This window comes from Ambystoma mexicanum, chromosome 4q (assembly GCF_040938575.1).
Source record: "Ambystoma mexicanum isolate Mex_15411 chromosome 4q, UKY_AmexF1_1, whole genome shotgun sequence".
Classification (NCBI taxonomy): domain Eukaryota; kingdom Metazoa; phylum Chordata; class Amphibia; order Caudata; family Ambystomatidae; genus Ambystoma; species Ambystoma mexicanum.
The window spans coordinates 1,173,979,814-1,173,998,878 of NC_090928.1; the positions used below are offsets into that span (position 1 = coordinate 1,173,979,814).

Below are 19,065 nucleotides of genomic sequence, written 5' to 3' on the forward strand. Positions count from 1 at the left end.
CGGTCCTGGTAGGCGTGCTGCATGTGCCTCGGCCTTCACAGATAGTATGGAAATGCAACCGATGGCCATCCACGTGTGCACACATGTCTAGTCCTGCATGATCACCAGAGACATGATGGTGGAATTCCCATTGAGTGGGAGATGAGCCACACTTCACATTCTCAGCCAAGGGAATCCCCTATGAGCCTTTACAGACGATATCTGCCCTTGAGCCCCTCTAGCCCAGCCACCCTAGGCATCGGGGGGATTTCCCAAATTAGGGTGCTGCTGAGGGGTGCCACTTTGGGGGGCGCTGGGAAGTGATATAGACCCAAAAAGGTATCCAGCCCCGACATATCTGCAGCACACAAAGTGTAGTTCTCACTGCGTGGTGCCAGATCCGCTTCGACTCAGCGGTGGGCTGGCCTCTAGCGAACTCTGGAAATTTCCCAGTAGGCATCTGCACCCTGGGCCTCTTTTGTGTGGTATTTCCACATTTTCTCATAGGGAAAGGGTTGGCCTTGTTGAAAAGTTGTGGTAGAGGCCGCTTTGAGAATTATTTCCAGGGCCTCTTTTGGTTCCCAGTCCGACTAACGCCGAGTGAATCTGTGCTCGCCTATCCCATTGTTCTATGCTATGCAGAATTTGCATTTTTGATTGTTGTTTTGTTGAAAATATCATTTGGTAAAAGACCTGTCATTTCTAGATCACTGGGCAGCCTCCTGTTTATTACTGATTAGCATTCAATTGGAACGGTGGTCAGCCAATCAACTGGAACATGGGCTTCATCTACGAATCAAAGCCTCCGTTCCCAGCTGCAGGCTGGCTCTGCGTCCCCAGTGCTGCATTGTCATGGCCTTCCCAGGCTCCCCTTCACTGTTCCCTCTCACCGCCCTCCTGCACCATCTTACCCGCCTCATAATCCGTTCTCCCATGGCCATGGCTTTCCCGTAGTTCCCAGACATCAGGTCCTACACCAGCAGCCTCCTCTGTCACACCTCACACCACAGGCCACGGTAATCGAAGAGAATATCCGCGCGGAGCCCAGCATTCCATTTCCATGGCGGCCATATTTTCTTTTTCATTCACTGACTAGACCAGCTGCACACTTAAACTTGGGGGTTTGTGTCAGTTAATAGGATTATGCCTTGCTCCCCAGGTCATTAATGGGGGATATCATCACATACCCTCATTAAAGCCCTGGCTGAGCTCCACAGGCTGTTAACACCCAGTAACAGCCCTCCAAATGCTGCATTATTGCTTTAGTGACCTTTAGAAATGTTTGATGTCCTGAATTTATTTTAAGGTTAGGCATTGGGAATAGTGCTGACATCTTTCTAGGAAATGTCCCATAAATGTTTGGCATAACCCTATCAGTCAGTGTAGGGCTTATTTTGGAATCCCATCGTAATTCGACAAGCATGGGCCTGTAGTATACACTTTTGTGGCGAATGTTCCTCGTTTGCACGGCGGAGTGCAAAAGGGAGGGCAAAAGGGTGGCATACATGCTCCTCCGTGCAAATTGAGTAAACACTGCCTGCCATCTACACATGGTAGGCTTCTGATTTTACAATGGATTGCTGTGGAGTCCACCGGGTTTTACAGCCAGCGGACTCCATAGGGTTCTGCTGCATTTATGCCGGTATAAAATGGAGGAGAGTAAGGGAGCGGCGGAAACATGAGTTACGTTCTGCCACTCCTCTCTGCCATATAATTCAATGAAATGGGGCACACCCGAAACAAAATGCGTACAAGCCAAAAGTCTTATGTAAGGCGTGTATGCATCTCTTTCCGGTACGCCAACCCAAAATGAGCTTATAGTCTTGTCCAGTGCTGTGTATGTCTACATAATGTTTCTTAGCACTCTAGTTCCTTGAACCACGCCAAAGATGCTTTTTCTGTATAGGCAACGTTTTCGTTTTCCTTTAGATCTAATATTAGACAGTCTGTCAACAATGTGTCATTCTTTTCAATGGAGAGAAAACATGCATTTGATTTGAATGGACGTGTTGCTGCTGCCGCCAGAAGCAGCGAGTAATCTGTTGGGCAGGGCCTTATTTATGGCTTGCGAGCTCCACTCTGTAATGACCCCATGAGGGAATGCAGCACACGATGCGCGCCCAGCCCGCCCGATCAAGGGGTCCTAATGGCGCATTTTTGGCCTGTTAGCGCTTCATAAATGGAGTGGAATGCAGCAAAACATTTTCACAAGGGTTATTTCAAGACTCCGCTGCTGCAGCTGAACGTACAGGATGTGCGGCCTGGGGGAGCGCTGTGTCGATGAACTCGTCCCGTCGACGTCTTGCAGTGAGGAGGGCACTGACCTTGGGGACCGTAGTCTAGGTCAGTGGAGAGAGTATTCTTGGTATGTGTGCAGCGAGTGGTTTTCGCAGGGTTGGCTGCATTGTAATGCTAGGTGCCGTGCAGTGATTGTGAGAGATCAGTGTAATGTGTGCAGGAGAAGGTGGTCTGTGAGTCTACATTCGGGCTGCCATGAGGTGAGTGAAGGAGATTGTGTGCACCTAGGCCGATTTCCGTGGGGTGTAGCTGCATACTTGCACACTCTTTAGGTGTTCAGGGAGGAATGCAGGTATATGTGCAGCTAGGCCGAAATTCATTGAGTGGTATAGCTGTGTTTATTGTTTGTTGGTGTAAGGTGGCGAGTGAAGATATCGGTAGGAATGAGTGTTTGTGATTGCCTGTATGAGGCCCCCCGGTTAATGTCGCTGCTCGATGAGTAGGCGTTGTCTGTTCTGGTGGTTTGTGGTAGTAGATTTCTGAGAGGGATACTCTGGCTGGTGCAGAGAAAGTGGTGTTAGCCTGGTTGGATGGTCCATTTTCCAGAGGCTCAGTTTTAGGTGTCCAAGGGCACATTTTCTGAGTACCTGGTCATAGTTAATGGCGGGAGGCAGGGGGATTCCTGACACTTTTGTGATTGTCGCGTGATTCTGCGGCTCTGTTTTGGGTGTTAGAGAGCCCATTTCTGGGTCCCTGGTCATAGTTTGACACGTGAGGCTGAGTACATGCGTGTGGTGCATGTTTGTGGTTATCGTATGATTCTCAAGAGTGTCTGGGCATGCATAGTCATTATTGCGCCTCTGGTGTGTGAGATCTTGGCTTTATTCCTAGGTTGGCCGGGGATGCCTCATCTAATCGTATACCGACCTGGATGCAGGTGGCGAGATATGACCCAACATAGTCTTTTGAACCATAAGTGCTATGAGGCTCTGCTCTGATCTGATTTGATACCCATATGGGTAGAGTTTGACACGGGATACCAGGAATTGGTGTCAGACGTTTTGACTGGCGGGTGGGGGGGGGGAGTAGGCCTTTGATAGTGGCTTTCCGTGTTAGTTGCAGAATGAGTAAAGTTATACAGGAACAGGTCCAGTCAGATTGACAGTGAGAGGAGATATTACGTTCTGGTGATGTGCTGGTGTGTGGGGTTTGCGGATAGCTTTTTATGATAGCGGTTGGTAACTCTTGGAGTGATTGTGTATGCTTCCTTATGGGAAGGTAGTGAGTACACTTGGTTAAGGGCGTTGAGTACTAGTTTCAGGTTGATATATGCAAAGGCATCTCTCGGCATGTCTGTTCGGGTGACGGCATGCTTGCCTGGTCACAGCATACGAATATGATGAAGTCATGTGTTGGGTTTCGAGTCGAGAGCACCAGCGTTTGGGGGCAGGGGCGGGCATGATCATCCACATGGCGCAAAGCCATATTTGGTCGAGCTGGGGTGTGGACAGTCCGCCAGTCTGTAATTCGACTTCCATTCCCTGACAGATCCTATTTCCGAGGCAATTGTTTTATTAGCCGGTTTCCATGGCCTGACTGTTCCTATTTTCGAGATAATGCTGTTTTATCTGGAGTCTGGCCATTGGTGTGGGGATTGGTGGTCTCAGGCGGTCCCTTTCATGGATTAGGGAAAAGGCACGTTTTCAATGCTTTACGGAAGGTCATGTAGTCCTGGTTGTGTCGAATGTGGGCAGGCAATGAATTCCACAGTGTTGGCGCCAAGGTGGAGCAGGCCGATCCTCCAAGCCTGGCTGAATTGGAGGCTGGAATCACTAGTAGGAGTGCGGTGCTTGACCTTAGAGTGTGAGTTGGGCGGTAGGGAATAATCTTCTCCTGAAGGCATGTCAGGCCGACCTTGTGCACTGCTCAGTGGGTGATGCGTAGGATTTTGAATGTAGCATTTTGTCCAATAGGGAACCAGTGAAGGGTGCAGAGGGCAGGCGAGAGGTGGTCCCTTCGTCCCAGTGCAAGGAGGAGTCTGGCAGCTGCATTTTGACTCTTTGGAGTTTTTGAGTTGACAGTCCGGCGCACTGAAATACAAGGAGTTTGTATAATACAGTCTAGACGTGAACATTGGGGTAGATGAGGTAAGGGAAGATGCGGCTCATAATCCTGAGGTGGTTGTGGCAGGATTTGGATACATTGTTAATCTGATGGGATAGGGTTAGGCTGAGTCCATTGTGTAACCACAAGGACCCAGAGGCTATTAACTTAGAAGAAGAACTAGAGAACTGTGCCTTCAAAATAGTCAACAAAGGCCCCACGGCTGTCACGGGGAACCAACTGGACTGGATAATCAAAAACAAGACCGACATCACACTATTAGGAACCTACCCATGTATCTGGACAGATCATTACAAAATCGAAGTCCTACTTACCTTAAAACAAGAAACAGCTAAAATAAAAAACCCACCTAAAACTGTACTTGACAGGAACTTGAAAAAAATCACTAGCACTATGCTATTAGAAGGAATAAATGAAATTATGTCCAACACTACCGATGACGACTCATGTGAAAATATCATATTAGCATACAATCAACAACTAAAAGGCATACTAGACCTCCATGCTCCTTTAAAAAATTAACAGGTTAGACCCAACATAAACCACCAAACATGGTTCAATGCTGAAGCCACTGAATTAAAAAAAGAGAAACAGAATTTAGGAAGGAAATGGTTAAAAGACCCCTCTGAAACAAATAAACTGGAAAAACGCTGATGGTAGATATAAAATCACTCATAGAAATTAAGAAAAACCCTTACAATGAACTTATTAGAAAGGCATCTAATACCACCGGCAAACTCTTTCAAATACTCAAAGCAATTGACAAACCCAAAGCACTCACCCTGCCTTTCCAGCCAACAGAACTAGATTGTGAGCAAGTCCAAATGGCCTTCCACAACAAAATCATTAAGTCCAGAGCAGCCATTATAAATTGCCAGAACAGCAGCCCACCTACACCAAAGGCACTAAGTGAAATCAAGCACAAACCAACAACTCCTAAATTTCAATTTACACCTATAACACACGAGGAGATGAAGGAAACACTTTCTAACATAAAATGCACCTCATGCACAGAAAATGTGATACCACCAAAACTTATACTTGAAAACATCGACATATTATGTCCCTTTTTCAGAAGAATGGTAAACACATCCTTTAGGGGTCAGACTGTACCTACTCTAATCAAAACAGTCACGGTTACACCATTACCCAAGAAACCAGAACTTAACCAACAGGACCCCGCAAACCTCAGACCAATACCCAATTGTAATTTCTTGTTGAAAATACTGGATAAGGTTGCCATTGAACAACTTCAGAATTATGTGGACATGAACAACCTACTACACCCCCAACAATCGGGTTTCAGAACAGCCCACAGCACAGAATCGGCACTACTAGATTTGCAGACTGAGATGTTGGGCATTTTAGACAAGAGCAAATCAGGCCTCCTGATCTTACTGGACCTCTCGGCAGCCTTCAATCTGCTTGATCACACAAGGCTTCGAGAGGCCTTAGCACTCTCAGGAAATTGCTTGCAAGAGGCAACCGAGTGGATATCCTCATTCCTACAAGACCGACAATCCAGGGTAGTCTGGGGGAATCAGACCTCCAAAACCAAACCCGTAGACTGTGGAGTTCCACAGGGAGCCAGTTTTTCACCCCTGTTGTTCGATCTATACATGAAATGTCTCTGTACCATGCTGACACAACTAGGCATATTTTTCACCAACTTTGCCGACGACACCCAATTGGTCATCGAGCTTAGTGGTGACTACAAACAAGATAGTGATAAGTTAACATCTATTAATAACATTATTGAAGGTTGGATGAAGGACAACTGGATGTGCCTTAATGGTACCAAAACGGAACTAATGATTTTCGGATCAGCACATGCCAGAAAAAACTAAATCCATCATACTCCTCCTTCAGTATCAAAAATGCTCAAATACCAATATCCAAAAAAGTGTAGACACTTGGTGTTTATTTGCAGGCCTCACTGGGTGCTGAAGCTCATACATCTTACTTAAATTGCCAGTATTACCAAAAACTTCTCAATAAAATCAGACGCTTACTTAACCAGAAAAATAGCGCCACCATAGCCAGGGCTACAATACTTTCCAGACTCGACTGCGGCAATTCCTTGCTCCTTGGGGCAAGCAGCAAATGCCTGAAGCAATGTCAGGTGATACAAAATAATGCCATCAGGGCTATCACAGGCAAGGCAAGAGGGGAGCACATAACGAGTGATAGAAGAGATCTGCACTGGCTGGCCGTGGAAGAGAGAGTTACATTCAAATCCCTCATTATGGTCCACCGATGCCTATATGCCAAAGACCCAGCATATCTAAAAAAAACAATTAATTTGACATGAACCAACCAGAATCCTATGATCATCTGACAAGGGCCTCCTCCAAACCTTACCAGCCAAAAAGCGGAACGGTCTCGGTAAGGCCTTTTCAGGCAGAAGCATTCTTAAATGGAATGAACTACCTACAGCCCTAAAATTGTAATGAAATTACACACAATTTAGAAAGAAACTAAAGACCCTGTTATTCAAATAAGTATCTTATCAGACCACTCTCTCTGGTTCCACTCTTAACCGGCTTACAATTGTGATTTTCGTTGTACCGTCTCATGTCCGAATATGTCCTGTCTCATTGGAATGCGCTCTGATGCCTTTGGGCTTTAGCGCTATATAAATAAATAAATAAATAAATAAATTGTTCAGCCAAGGTTTTTGACTGTGTTGGAGGTGGAGGTGTGGGTGGAGGGAAGTGCCATGACAGTGGTTGTGGGAGTACAGCTGTATTGCCACATACTAAGATCTCTGTATTCCCTGAGTTAAGGAGTAGGTGTTTTTTTGTCATCCACAGGTCCATATCTCTCAGGCAGGCTGCTAGGTTGGGTTTTGGATTGGGGCTAGTGTTGGGGATTCTAAGGATAATTTGGGTGTCTTCCATGTAATTATAGCAGGTGGGGCTGTGTGAGCGGATGATCCCTGGCAGCAGAGTCATGTAGAGGTTGAAAAGAAGAGGTGAGAGGAAAGCGCCTTGAGGTACTCCTGTGTTCACACAGTGAGCAGAGGAGTTAAAAGGGGGGAGGAAAGTGATTTGTTTCCTGATGTTAAGGAACGAGGCAATCCAGTTGAGTGCTGAGCCTTGTATTCCTCAGGAGTGGAGTCGGTCGAGTGATTAATGGTGTCAAAGGTTGCTGTGAGGTCAAGGTGAACTAGTGCGATGCATCCTTCGGCATCTGCAGAGCATTTGAGGTCATCCCAGATCAAGATCAGTGTGGTTTCAGTTGCGTGGTGCGGTCAGAAGCCTGACTGAGCGGGGTCTAGTAGGTTGCTGGATTCAGAGAAAAAGTTAAGCTGTGAGTAGGCAGAACGGTCACTGAGTTTCAGAAGGAGTCTAGTGTTGGAGATGAGCCTGTAATTGACTGGCTGGAGGGGGTCGAGACCAGCTTTTTTCAAAATCAGTTTGACGTGCGCTACTTTGAAGAGTTCTGGAAAGATTCATAAAACACAGTGAGCAAGGTTATGGAACCCAGATACACATTTACTCCTGACTGTCAAATATCAAATTGTGACAATGACTGCTATTTTTGCAAGATGTAATACATAAAAAGCATATGTCGTTAATACATCAAGAATTAAAGGACACTTGATAAATTACATATAACGTACACAACATGGTACAAATAGTGTTCATCCAAAACAAACATAGAGAATGTATTTGTTGTGAATTTTGATCCAAAGAATTTGTTTTGTATTAACACTATTTGTACCATGAACGTTATATGTAATTTATCGAGTGTCCTGTAATTCTTGATGTATTAACGACATATGCTTTTTACAGTCGGGAGTAAGTGTGTATCTGGGTTCCATAACCTTGCTCACTGTGTTTTATGAATGTTTACCCACCTGGGTAGAGCAGGGCCTTAACCAGGTGCCCGGTTCTCCTACACAGGTGGAGGTAAAAATGTATTTCAGGAGAGTGGCAGGACAAGGTTCAAGGTGGGACCCAGAGGCTTTGCTGTTGGACAGTAGCTTGCGAAACTCCTCACTGGAGATAGGGTTGAAGGCTGGCGCTACAGGGGTGGGGGAGTGGCGGTATTAAGGAGCGGGTGGTGGGCGGGGGATGAGGTTTGAAATGTCGGCATTAATGGCAACTGTCCTGTTCAGTGCTGTACTGTGGAAGTTTAAGGAGAGGGAGTCGCAGAGCGTTTGCGTAGATATGGGCGGGGCAATGGTGCAGGGTGGCTTCAAGAATACTGAGATTATCCTGTGGAGCTCTTTGCTACTGCTGTGGCAGTTCTGGATTTTATTATTGTAGTAGGCTTTTTTGGCCTTTTGGATGTCCGATTTGTGGCATTTACGGTGATGGTGGGCGAGCATGGATTTGCTAAGAGGGGTTTTTGATGTTTGCCATTTGTGCTCAAGGTAGCGGTTATGAGTTTTGAAGGTCTTTAGGTGTGACGTGAACCCTTTGGGGGTAGTTCCTTTGTGGGTGGGTGGGTGTGGGGTGGGCGGGGTGAGAGGGAGGAGTGAGGCGCTAAGCCAGGAGTCAAAGGATTTAATAGGCATAGGTCTATCTAAGGACGGGAGTGTGCGTAACAGGGCTTTGGCCAGGTTTATGATTGTGTGGGGTTACAGGGCAGGACTTAGGAGTTGGGGCCTGAGTGCAGATGGAGAAAGGTAAGGCTGAGTGGCATGTCCAGTTGAGAGGTTTGGGGCTAGACAACCAGACTAGGTAGGAGGAGCTGAAGATTGCATCAAGGGTGTGGCCTCCAGTGTTGGTGGGACCTGTGGTGTATCGGGAGAGGCTGAGAGCCTCTACGTTGTCAACCAGGTGATGTGTCGTGAGGTTTTTGGGGACATCAAACCAGATATTGAATTCCCCCAGAATAGTGAGTGCTGGGTGATTGACCAGAATGGTAACTAGTGAGTCAAAGAGATTGTTTGCAAAATGTCTATCGTATCCCAGGAGCCTGTATATGAGCAGGGCACTGTGTGAATGAGTGGGAGTCTGACCAGAAGGGATTCACAGGTAGCTGTGCATGGCTGCGTTTCGTTGAGTGAGATGGAGAAGTGTGGTTTGTGGAGGATGGCTACTCTGCCACCTCTGGCAGGTCTGTTGTGGGGGGGTGAGTGTGTCATCGGGAGGAAAAGCCTTGTGCACGTCTGGTTTAAAATCGTCTGTGAACCATGTTTCAGTGATGAAGATGAGATGAGGATTGTCAGAGGATAGAAGGTTAAAGATGCTGTGTCTGTTATTGGCCACGGATTGGGCATTGAGTAGGAGGCAGGTGACTTGGTGCGAGTTGGTGGTTCCCCTGATGCTATTGGCCAGACAGGGCAGGTCTGAGTGGCCGAAGCTAATGACTGTGCTCCCACTCTTTACCTAGCATAGGTATTATACAGGAGAGATGGGTAGGGGATAATCGTGAATAGGTACCTCATGTGGGTGCACAGAGGAAAGGAAATTATTTCTTTTGAAATCCTTTTTTTAATTGTGTTTGATTGGGTAAACAAATCTTTAACACAACAGTATATTTCAACATTACAAAAAAGAATGTTAAATTCATATGTTACAAATAAAGTCCATACTAACTTCTCACAGAATTACAATATTCACTACAGTGCTATAGTTAAATTCCCATTAAAAAATCACATCGAAGAATCTTACAATGGAGATTATCAAAGATGTCTTTGATGCACTCAGTAACATAAACCACTGTTGCTCGTTTGTCAGAGAAGTTAACTGTTAAATAAAATAAAATAAATAAAGATGCCTTTGTAACAGAAATCTCGGACATTCCATCAGCAGATGTTCTAAATTCTCGAACGCATCAGTTACAGAATCTACATGTGCGCTGAATTCTTAGTAAACCAGTACGGGCACCTAAAACGTCATAGGTTAAATATAGATTAAATTGAAATCTAAGAAGCTTGGCTCGCAACCTAGGACAAGGACACTTCATTAAATAGTTAGGGATCTCATTAAATGCTTTCACTTCATTATTAAAATGACAAAATAGTCGATATTGCTTCACGGCTTCATACGTGACATCCAATACAATGGGTTCTTTACTCGTAGTTGAGTTTTTAGTAACCATTACCTCTGATTATATGATATCAATATGGAATTAATATTGTGACCCTGTATTTTCAGTTGGAATGTTTCTTTTGCTCCTCTTTGTTGAATTGTATTAAAAAATAATGTGCTTAATCTTAAATTTACTATGCTGAATTTAGTTGACCTTTGAAGAGGTTTTTGGTAATCTCTCCATCTTATAATTAATGGAATTTACCCATTATTTCTACTACTGAATATTTTATAAGTGTTCTCGAACAACTTACTCACAAAGTATGATTTAGCCTGAATGTATAGAATTACACATGTATGAACATTATTGACCAATTGTTTGTCATTGTGCAATCCTTCAAGTGTGCAGGGGACGTGAGTGTTCCACAAACCGTGGACACTTTTCTTTCTTTTTTACTTTACTCGTAATTGATCACTTATTAAAATAGCTATGGTGACATGCAGCCTATGTACAAGTGTTAAAACAGATTGCATCCATAATACCAGACAATGATCCTTTTCATCCTTCATTGTTTGATTATGCAGACTCAGATCCTGGGCTGCAAGAATACTTTTAGGGAACAAGGTTACAATTCTCGATTCGATCATGTATAGATAACAGACCCACCTCGAATCTGATGGTTTTCATTGGGACCCCATTCAGGAATGATAACTTTACTCCAAAAAATGCACTCTGGCGATTCCCAAAGAGAAAAGGCCGTCATAAAAAATCCTTTTCTGTAGAACTCCTCCTTGCAGTTTTGAGCTTTGCTTGTGTATCTTTTTGTTACACGACAGCTTGCATCAGACTGTCGCCATGTGATTCTCGCCAGCAAGTGAACAAACATGCGGTTACTAAAGGGGCACAGATGTGTGCATTCACAAAAACAGGCCCTGTGCTATTTGTATTAATGCATGTTCTATGTTTTCAAGCCGTGATTAATACTCGCTCTCTTGGCCCTTCTTGTTTTCACAGACCAGCTTAAAGGCGAGGTTGAACAGCGAAGAATGCAAAAAGCAGCTTTTGGTATGTGCAAGAATAGCTTTGAAATACTTTAATTATTTTCAGAGACCTTAGTGGGGGGAGGGGGGGAATATTTTGCCACTCTGTTTTGAAAACCTCTTTTGGGGATTTTGTATATTAATAAAAATGTATATGTTTGACTAAAGTAATAATTACATTTTTGATTCAAATAAATCCTAGAGATTTGTATTTTGTTATAGTGCAGACTGCAAAAAATGTAATTTGTAGCCACGAAGAACTTCCAGGTCTGCAACGTTTGGCATGTGCCAGTCTGGCCGTTACCAGCGGTGTTCTGGGAGTGGTAGTGTTGCCCTACCTGTATGCCCTATTGCACAAAGATGGGCTGGCTGAAAGCAAAAGGAGGCTCATGAAATCTGAATTACACAGGCAAAAGTCCTAACGAGCAAGCTTACCCCTCCCTAGAGGAGGTTAGGGTCTACTCCTTCATCAAGAAAAAATGCCTGGACACAAGCTGAAACAGTTGGCTTTCTCAGTGCTTGTTTTTAACAGGTCTTCAATGCCAGGAACAGATATAAATCAAGCAGCTGAAGGAACACGTGATGAAGACAAATTTATCACACCAGTAATAAAGCAAGAGGCGCATTTACAGCTCCATTTAAGCCATTAACTCTACACAGAAATCTTAGAAATGACACTGGCAGGCCCATGTCCCAGGTTACTGCTTGTTAGAGCTACCTCAAAGCGATCCCAGGAGGATGTTTTGTGGGCGAGGAGCAGGCTCGGACTGGCTTATAGGGCAATAGGTCCATGGCCGAAACAAAAATGCAAAATGCAGGTGTGGACCAGCTTCTTGGTTGAAAGTGGGCCACTATTTTGGTCAATGTGGGCCACTTTGATGAGTTACTGGCTAGTAAGTTTGGCCAGTGTTGCCGAATAAATATTTTTGTAATGCACAATTTGCATCAAATTTTATCAAAAATCTCCCCCCTGGATACTATTCAAACAGTGTCACAAAAGGAATGAATTGCCATTTGCAACTGTGGGCCTCTTTTTCATTGGTGCCCGAAACAACTGTATGCCCTAGACCGACCCTGGCGAGGAGGGGCAGGTAGTGGGTAGGAATAGCCATGGGCAGTCAGTGGGTGGCTAATTAACCAAACAAAGCCCACAATCGGTGTCACTCCTCACGTTTCTTCCCTCTATCTGTACTCCAATGCAATAGTTTCAGCTTAGGGGTGGTGCTTAAGTGCTACTTAAGTGCCTAACCTAACAAGTGGGTTCAAAAAATGCTTTTTACATCACTTTTTTCAAATGCACTGCCTCAAAAGCCCCTCCTTTTATAGATCAGGCTTGAAGGGAAACTCATGAGCTTTTTCAGTACTTAAACAAAGGTGTGTAGGAACAACCCTGCAGCGCAGCGGACATGGTTGTACAACAGGCGTGCAAGTGCCTGTCTGGCAAAGGAAAATTGACTCCATCATAATTTCAGTAGCACGCTAAAGAACACCAATTTTAAATACTTGTTTCTCTGCAAAAAAAGAATTGCATTTGGATTTTGTGTGCCAGAAATAGAAAATTGCTGGCATTATTGTCATGGGTTACCCTATAGTTGCATGATTGACAGGTGCAGGTGCTCGTGAGATATGCCCATATGCCAAGCCACGGCTTCTCCGTGCACCCCTCGTGCTGCACATACACACACTGGGCTGCTCATTGTGCCAATGCTGTTGCTCAAACAGGCACTGGGTGCCACCGATCTCAATTACTATTTATATTGCCAGCAGGGTGCCTATATTGCCAGCAGGGTGCCTATATTGCAAGAGGGATGCTCATATTGTCAGTTTAGGATTCTGCATAAAATGCTGTGAGGCTGCTCAGGGCCCCCATCTGCAAGGAGCTCTACTCACATATGTAAGGGTGCCGCCCTGAGGTCTGCCATGTTCCAGTTTCTCATGGGTGCCACTCAGTGATCCAGCGGTGCAGTTGACATACAGTAGCGTTTCTAGGCCAAGATCCACTCTTTGACATTGACCACATTTCTACCATCGAGCCCATCTTGACAATTTGGGGTCCACCAAGTTGATCAGGTCCTAATGTACCCCCTCTTTGCCCTATGATCAACGTATTAACATGAGTTCCTGATTGACCCAACCTGACAAAGAATGGACCAAGGAATGACCTCTTCTGTGCATTCCTTTATCTGCCTTTCACAAGGTTTGAAATATATTTAACATTTAGTGGACAACCCTTTACTCAAAGTAATACTGTGTTCCCCGTGCTCTTGTGTGCCATGCCCTCCTCCCCCAGAGCTAGACTCAAACACTCAAACATTGATCTCGCTGGGGGAAGCCAGTGAAGTTCAGGGATACTCTTTGTGCGGCACCTATCCGGAATATTGTGTGACTCATAACAATGGAGAAAAACGGTTCTAATATTGACTTCTAATCTTCACCATAAAAGGTTGTGATTCCATGCAAATCAATATCACACAGTATCCTTTGTTGTAAATAGGGGTGATGTAACTATGTCAAACAGCACAATACAATTTGGTGTCTAGTGTTGTCCTAGTACCATGTTCCCTCCACATCACGCTTGGTTTCTCTTCCCTGGTCTTAGCCAGACCCCCACATACTACATTGTTTGTGCACAGCACCGCCTGTGCATAGTTCTATTTATTGTGTGTTTAAGGTTAAAGAAAAGCTTACACAATCATTTCATTTAACATACATTATATATCATTAGGTATGAAACCAATACCAATACAAATACATAACGTGGGCACAATTCAGTTCATCATGCCATCACAATCATAACATGTACCCCATAAATATTCAGATAAGACATATTACAAAAGTTGTCCAATTCATAATACATCCCTACCAGATCCTTTTAAAAAATTATCTTGGAGAAAGGAAAATGTTTTCCTTATGTCTTATTCCTTTCATGAAACCTTTTCCTCGTGAACCTTACGACTGCCACAATAATAGGAATGTGTCTACCCTCAATTATCCTAGCCCACAGATTGCAGGAGATAACAGAGGAGGTTGAGTGCACAAATCTCTCAAAATAGAAGGTCCTCTTCTGCATAACTGCCGGACGTTTCATAACAGGATGGTCAAATGTATCCAATTCAGGCAGTTTACAAATTCGCTCTCTTTTGAGACTACCCATCCAAAGTGTGTAAACAGTTGAAACGAAATCTAATAAACTCTGTACAGATTTTCGTTTCAGCAGAACATTTTAGTGGTAACACGCTTTTATCCATATAGCACCCCACTACCGTTCGAGCAATGCCCATGTTCCGTCACACACATACAACGAGAGAAACATGTAACATCTTCACCCATGTACAGTGCAAATAACAGTACTCTCTATCACTTAGTTCTGTCCGAACTAAACGAATTCCCTCTACACCAGTCTGCAAAAACCTCAGATCTCCAGCTTCCAGGGTGACCCCAACCACTCTCCCCATCCGTTGGCTGGACAGGAACCATTGCTTTGTCTTGCTAACATTGATTATTGGCTCCAGAAATAGCCAGGTCATCTTCAAATCCCTTTGTTTCCTGCACAAGCTTATTCACAGACATCCCAAAATACATCTGTGACAAAATCTAGTGCTACACTGTACTCTACGCTGATCTGCCGAAAGTAAGCGGGCTTTAAGCCGTTCGAACACCTTCCCAATGGGAAGCACTACCTGTTGCCAACTACTTCACCTACAGGAACAAACATTGGCAAAGCCAATACTGTTGAATACTGTACAAGCATTTGTCAAGTATTTCCGTCCTTTACTCCTCTGCTACCCCCTTCAGCATCTAATGGCCACATATTTCCAAGGACTTGCATCATCGGCAGGGACTGACTTCAAATGTCCAAGTACACAAACCATTGGCATGAATTTCCCTGGAATGCCCAGTTACGGACAACATGTGCATTTGTGTGTGTGTGTGTGCGCGCGCTCTTCTGTGCAGTGTGTGTGGTGCACAGTGTGTGTATGTAAGTGAGCAGTGTGTGTGTTTGGGCTGTGTGTGCATATGTGGAAACTGTTAGTTTCTGTGGGAGAATGTGTGCGTGTGTCTGTGCTATATTTGGGCTGTGTGTGTTTTTGTGTGTAGGGGGATCAATATGTGTGTGCAACCAATGTGTGCATAGCAGTTGAACTATTTCTCTATGTGGGGGCAGGGTCTTTGTAGGGGATGTCTGCGGGACAGTGTACCTATTGTGCGGGGGGTCAGTGTTGTGTGTGGGGAGTTCAGAATATTTCGACTTAGGGGGCATGTGAGAGAAGTTGAGAATAGTTCGAGTAAAGGGGTATTGCATGTGTTTTGGGGCAGTGTGTGTGTGTTGGGGTGTAGTTTGTGGGTGGACTGCTAGTCTGTGTGTGGGTAGCTAGTTTGTGTCAAACGTGTGTGGAAGCATCTGTGTGTGGACCGTGTGTATGAGGGAAGTGTGTGGGGACAGAAGGTGTGAGTGGACAGAGTGTTAGTGTGGAAGTATGGCCATGCAGTGTGTCTGGGTGTGTAGGCAGTGTATGTTTGTGAATGTGTCGGGGGAAGTGTATTTGAGGGGCAGTGTACATGTGGGGGAAGTGTGAAAGTTGTGCAGTGTGTGCAGATTTTTATGGAAGTGTGCGTGTGGGAACAGTGTTATTTTGTTGTGGCAGAGTGTATCTGTGTGGGACAGTCTTTTGGCTGTTTATGTGTGTGGGTACAATGTTAGTGTGTGTAATGTGTGATGCTGGTCAGTGTGTGTGAGGGGACACCTGCATGGGGCAGTGTGCACTGGGGCAGTGTAAAGTATGTGTGTGGGGGATTGGGGTAGTGTGTGTATGGAGGGTTTGAGAGCAGTGCAGGGAGTTGTGTGTGAAGGGAGAGCTTGTACATATGTGGGAACATTTTGTGTATGTGGTTACAGTGTGTATCAGTATGGCAATGCCTGTTGGGTCAGGGTTGGCATGTGTGGTGAGGCAATGTGTGGGGTCAATATGTTTGGGGCAGTGTGTGTTTTATGGGCAGTGTTTGTGTTAGGGCAGTGTTTGAGTTAGTGGGCAGTGGGTGCATGTGTGTTTGGGCAGTGAGATGTTTGTTGGCAGTGGATGTTTGGAAGTATGTACAGGTAATGTGTGCTCGGAGGCAGTGTGCGTGTGTGGGGGGGATATGAAAGGTTCAATCCCAAGGAGGTCTCCAACAATAACAGGCTGCAGGGCAGGGAGAAGGTGAAAGGATCACATTAAGTGGGCGGTGCTTAATTGATTGATGGACAAGTTTATGTTTCAATATGAACCTGCATCAGTAAGGGGCTGGGTTCTTTTCTTTAATGCGCTTTGTTTTGGTTGCCAGGAAACAGCTGAAGGAGGGGAGGAAGAAAATGACTGTTACGAGCGGGCTTATTAATGGAGCTCGTCGTAACTCAAGAAGTGAGAGAAATATAAGAATCATTGTTGACAGATCTACTGTGTTTAATTGTTGAGAAAGCAGAAGAAGAAGTTGCGCCGTTGTGCCAAAGAATTTTGTAGTATAATGCTTTCAATGAAGACAGGAGCCTCTGATCTTGTGACGTGGTATTTATTAACTCACAAGCTTTATGCAGTGTGCACACAACGTGTGTGCCTTGATGCTAAGGGCCAACGAGCCTAAGGTGGCTGGGGGAATGTATTGCTGGAGTCTCTGTCCAAGATCTGTAAGGAGCGGGCCCCGTAGCAGGAGGGCTACGCAGGACGCTCCTTATCGCGTCCTCCTCTCGTCCCGTAATGCGCGCGAAGCGCGCGGGGGCGGAGCTTGAGCCTGCAGCGAGACCTCGCGAGAGCGCGGGCTCTCGCAATGTCTCTACACATCTCCCTTTTTCAACGCACACCAAACTCATTGTAAAACATAGTCATTATATCTCACCGGTCTTCTGTGTTCCCTTCTGGGACGATCATCAGTTTGTGTGCAATTCTCTTGTTGCTCCTGATCGGGATCTGCACCCAGTGCTTCCGGTTCAACCTCGGTTTCAACCCTCTCTCTGTCGTCTCTTTCTGGTTCTCTTTCTTCACCTGCTCCATAGTCTCTTTCGGTTTCCGTTTGTGATCTCTCTGGGGTCTTCGCTCTTCCTCGATTCTTCTGGTATAGTGCCACTCTTTCAAGATTCCACGCTCGCCCGTCTTCCGTGCGGATGTGGTTTGCTCCTTTGTGAATCACTTTGATGGGTCGGCTAAACCGAGAACCTGTGCTTTGATCTTTCTTCGGTAACTGGATTTTAACCAAGTCTCCCTTTCCGATGTCTGACGTCTGCTTGGTGCTTCTTCTCCGATCACTCCATGATTTCATGCGTGCCTTATCGCTTTCGATTCTCCAGACTACTTCTGCCATGTCCACCGCTTCATCTTCTCGTATTTTCGACAACCATGGTGGGATCAGCGTGGATGCCGCACTCCTCCCTCTCAACATTTTGAACGGGGATATTTGGGTGATCCCATTTGGTGTGAGTCTGTGGGCTGCTATGGCCTCCTTGGTGGTTTTGAGCGGGTCCATGCCCGAAGCTGTTGCCAATTGGATGGCGCCTTTTATGAACCTGTTGGCCCTCTCAACAAGCCCATTTGCTTGGGGGTGATACAGGGCCGCTTTCTTTTGTTTTATGTGATTCCTTTTTAAGAATTCCTCCATGTCTTTTGAGACTAGTTGCACCCCGTTGTCTGTGACTACCTCCTTGGGGAGGCCTTCCCTTTGAAAAATTTCTGTAAGTACTTCTATAACGGTTGCCGTGGTTATGTTCGGGACGAACGCGGCCTCCACCCACTTGGATAGGTAATCGACCAGTACTATGCCGTACTGGTGTTCGGGTGCCATTGCTTCCAAAGGCCCTATGAAGTCAATGCCGACCTTTGACCACACAGCTTCTGGAATTTCTGTGGGTATTAGGGGTGCTTGGCGGACCTTGAGTCTCTTGTCGCTGTTGAGGCATTCATGGCAACGTTCTATCATGGATCGAATTTCTTGGTCCATGGATGGCCACCAGTAGGCTTCTCTCACTCTGCGACGGGTCATGGTGTTTCCCAAGTGGCCCGCGTGGGCTCTACCTAGGATGATTCTTCTCATTCCTGTGGGAGGAATAATCTGGTCTGACTTCATGATTATCCCCTCCGTTTCCGATAGTTCGTCCGACACCTTCCAGTATGGTCTCATGCCCTCGGGTAACGCCTTTTCACTTGGCCAACCTTCCTTGGTCCATTTGCGGATCATGGCCATGGTGGGGTCTTTCCCATCTTCCTCTTCCCAGTGTCTCTCACTGAGTTCCAGGTAATCTGGCGCTCTCAAGTCCATAATGGATGCAACTATGCATTCTCCGTGGAGGAACGTGGTGGCTTTATCCTTACCCTCCGGCAGTCTCGACATGCAGTCGGCTTGTGAATTTTTCCAGCCTGAGATATGCTGGATCTCAAACGTGTACTCTTGCAGCTTGGCTGCAATGCGTGCCAATCTGGGCGTGGATACTTTTGTGCCTCCCGGGCTAAGCATATGGATAAGGGGCTTATGATCAGTCACCAACTTGAATTTGGTGCCCCATACATAGGTCCTGAAATGTTCCACCGCCCATGCGCAGGCCAACATTTCTTTTTCAATGGTGGAATAGTTCTGTTCCGCCTCCGATAATGCCTTTGATGCAAAGGCCACAACGTGTTCAGTGTCGCCTTTCTTTTGTGTTAGCACTGCTCCCAGTCCATAAGCACTGGCG

General features: G+C 45.6%; 1 protein-coding gene across 1 annotated transcript in view; it reads left to right on the forward strand.

Annotated features, from left to right (window-relative positions):
* Positions 1 to 19,065, forward strand: part of KIF6 (kinesin family member 6) — a 2,002,255-nt gene that overhangs the window by 1,633,509 nt on the left and 349,681 nt on the right. The window contains exon 16 of the mRNA XM_069608751.1: positions 11,344 to 11,394. Coding sequence (XP_069464852.1) covers positions 11,344 to 11,394 — 51 coding nt within the window. The remainder of the gene's footprint in view (positions 1 to 11,343; positions 11,395 to 19,065) is intronic.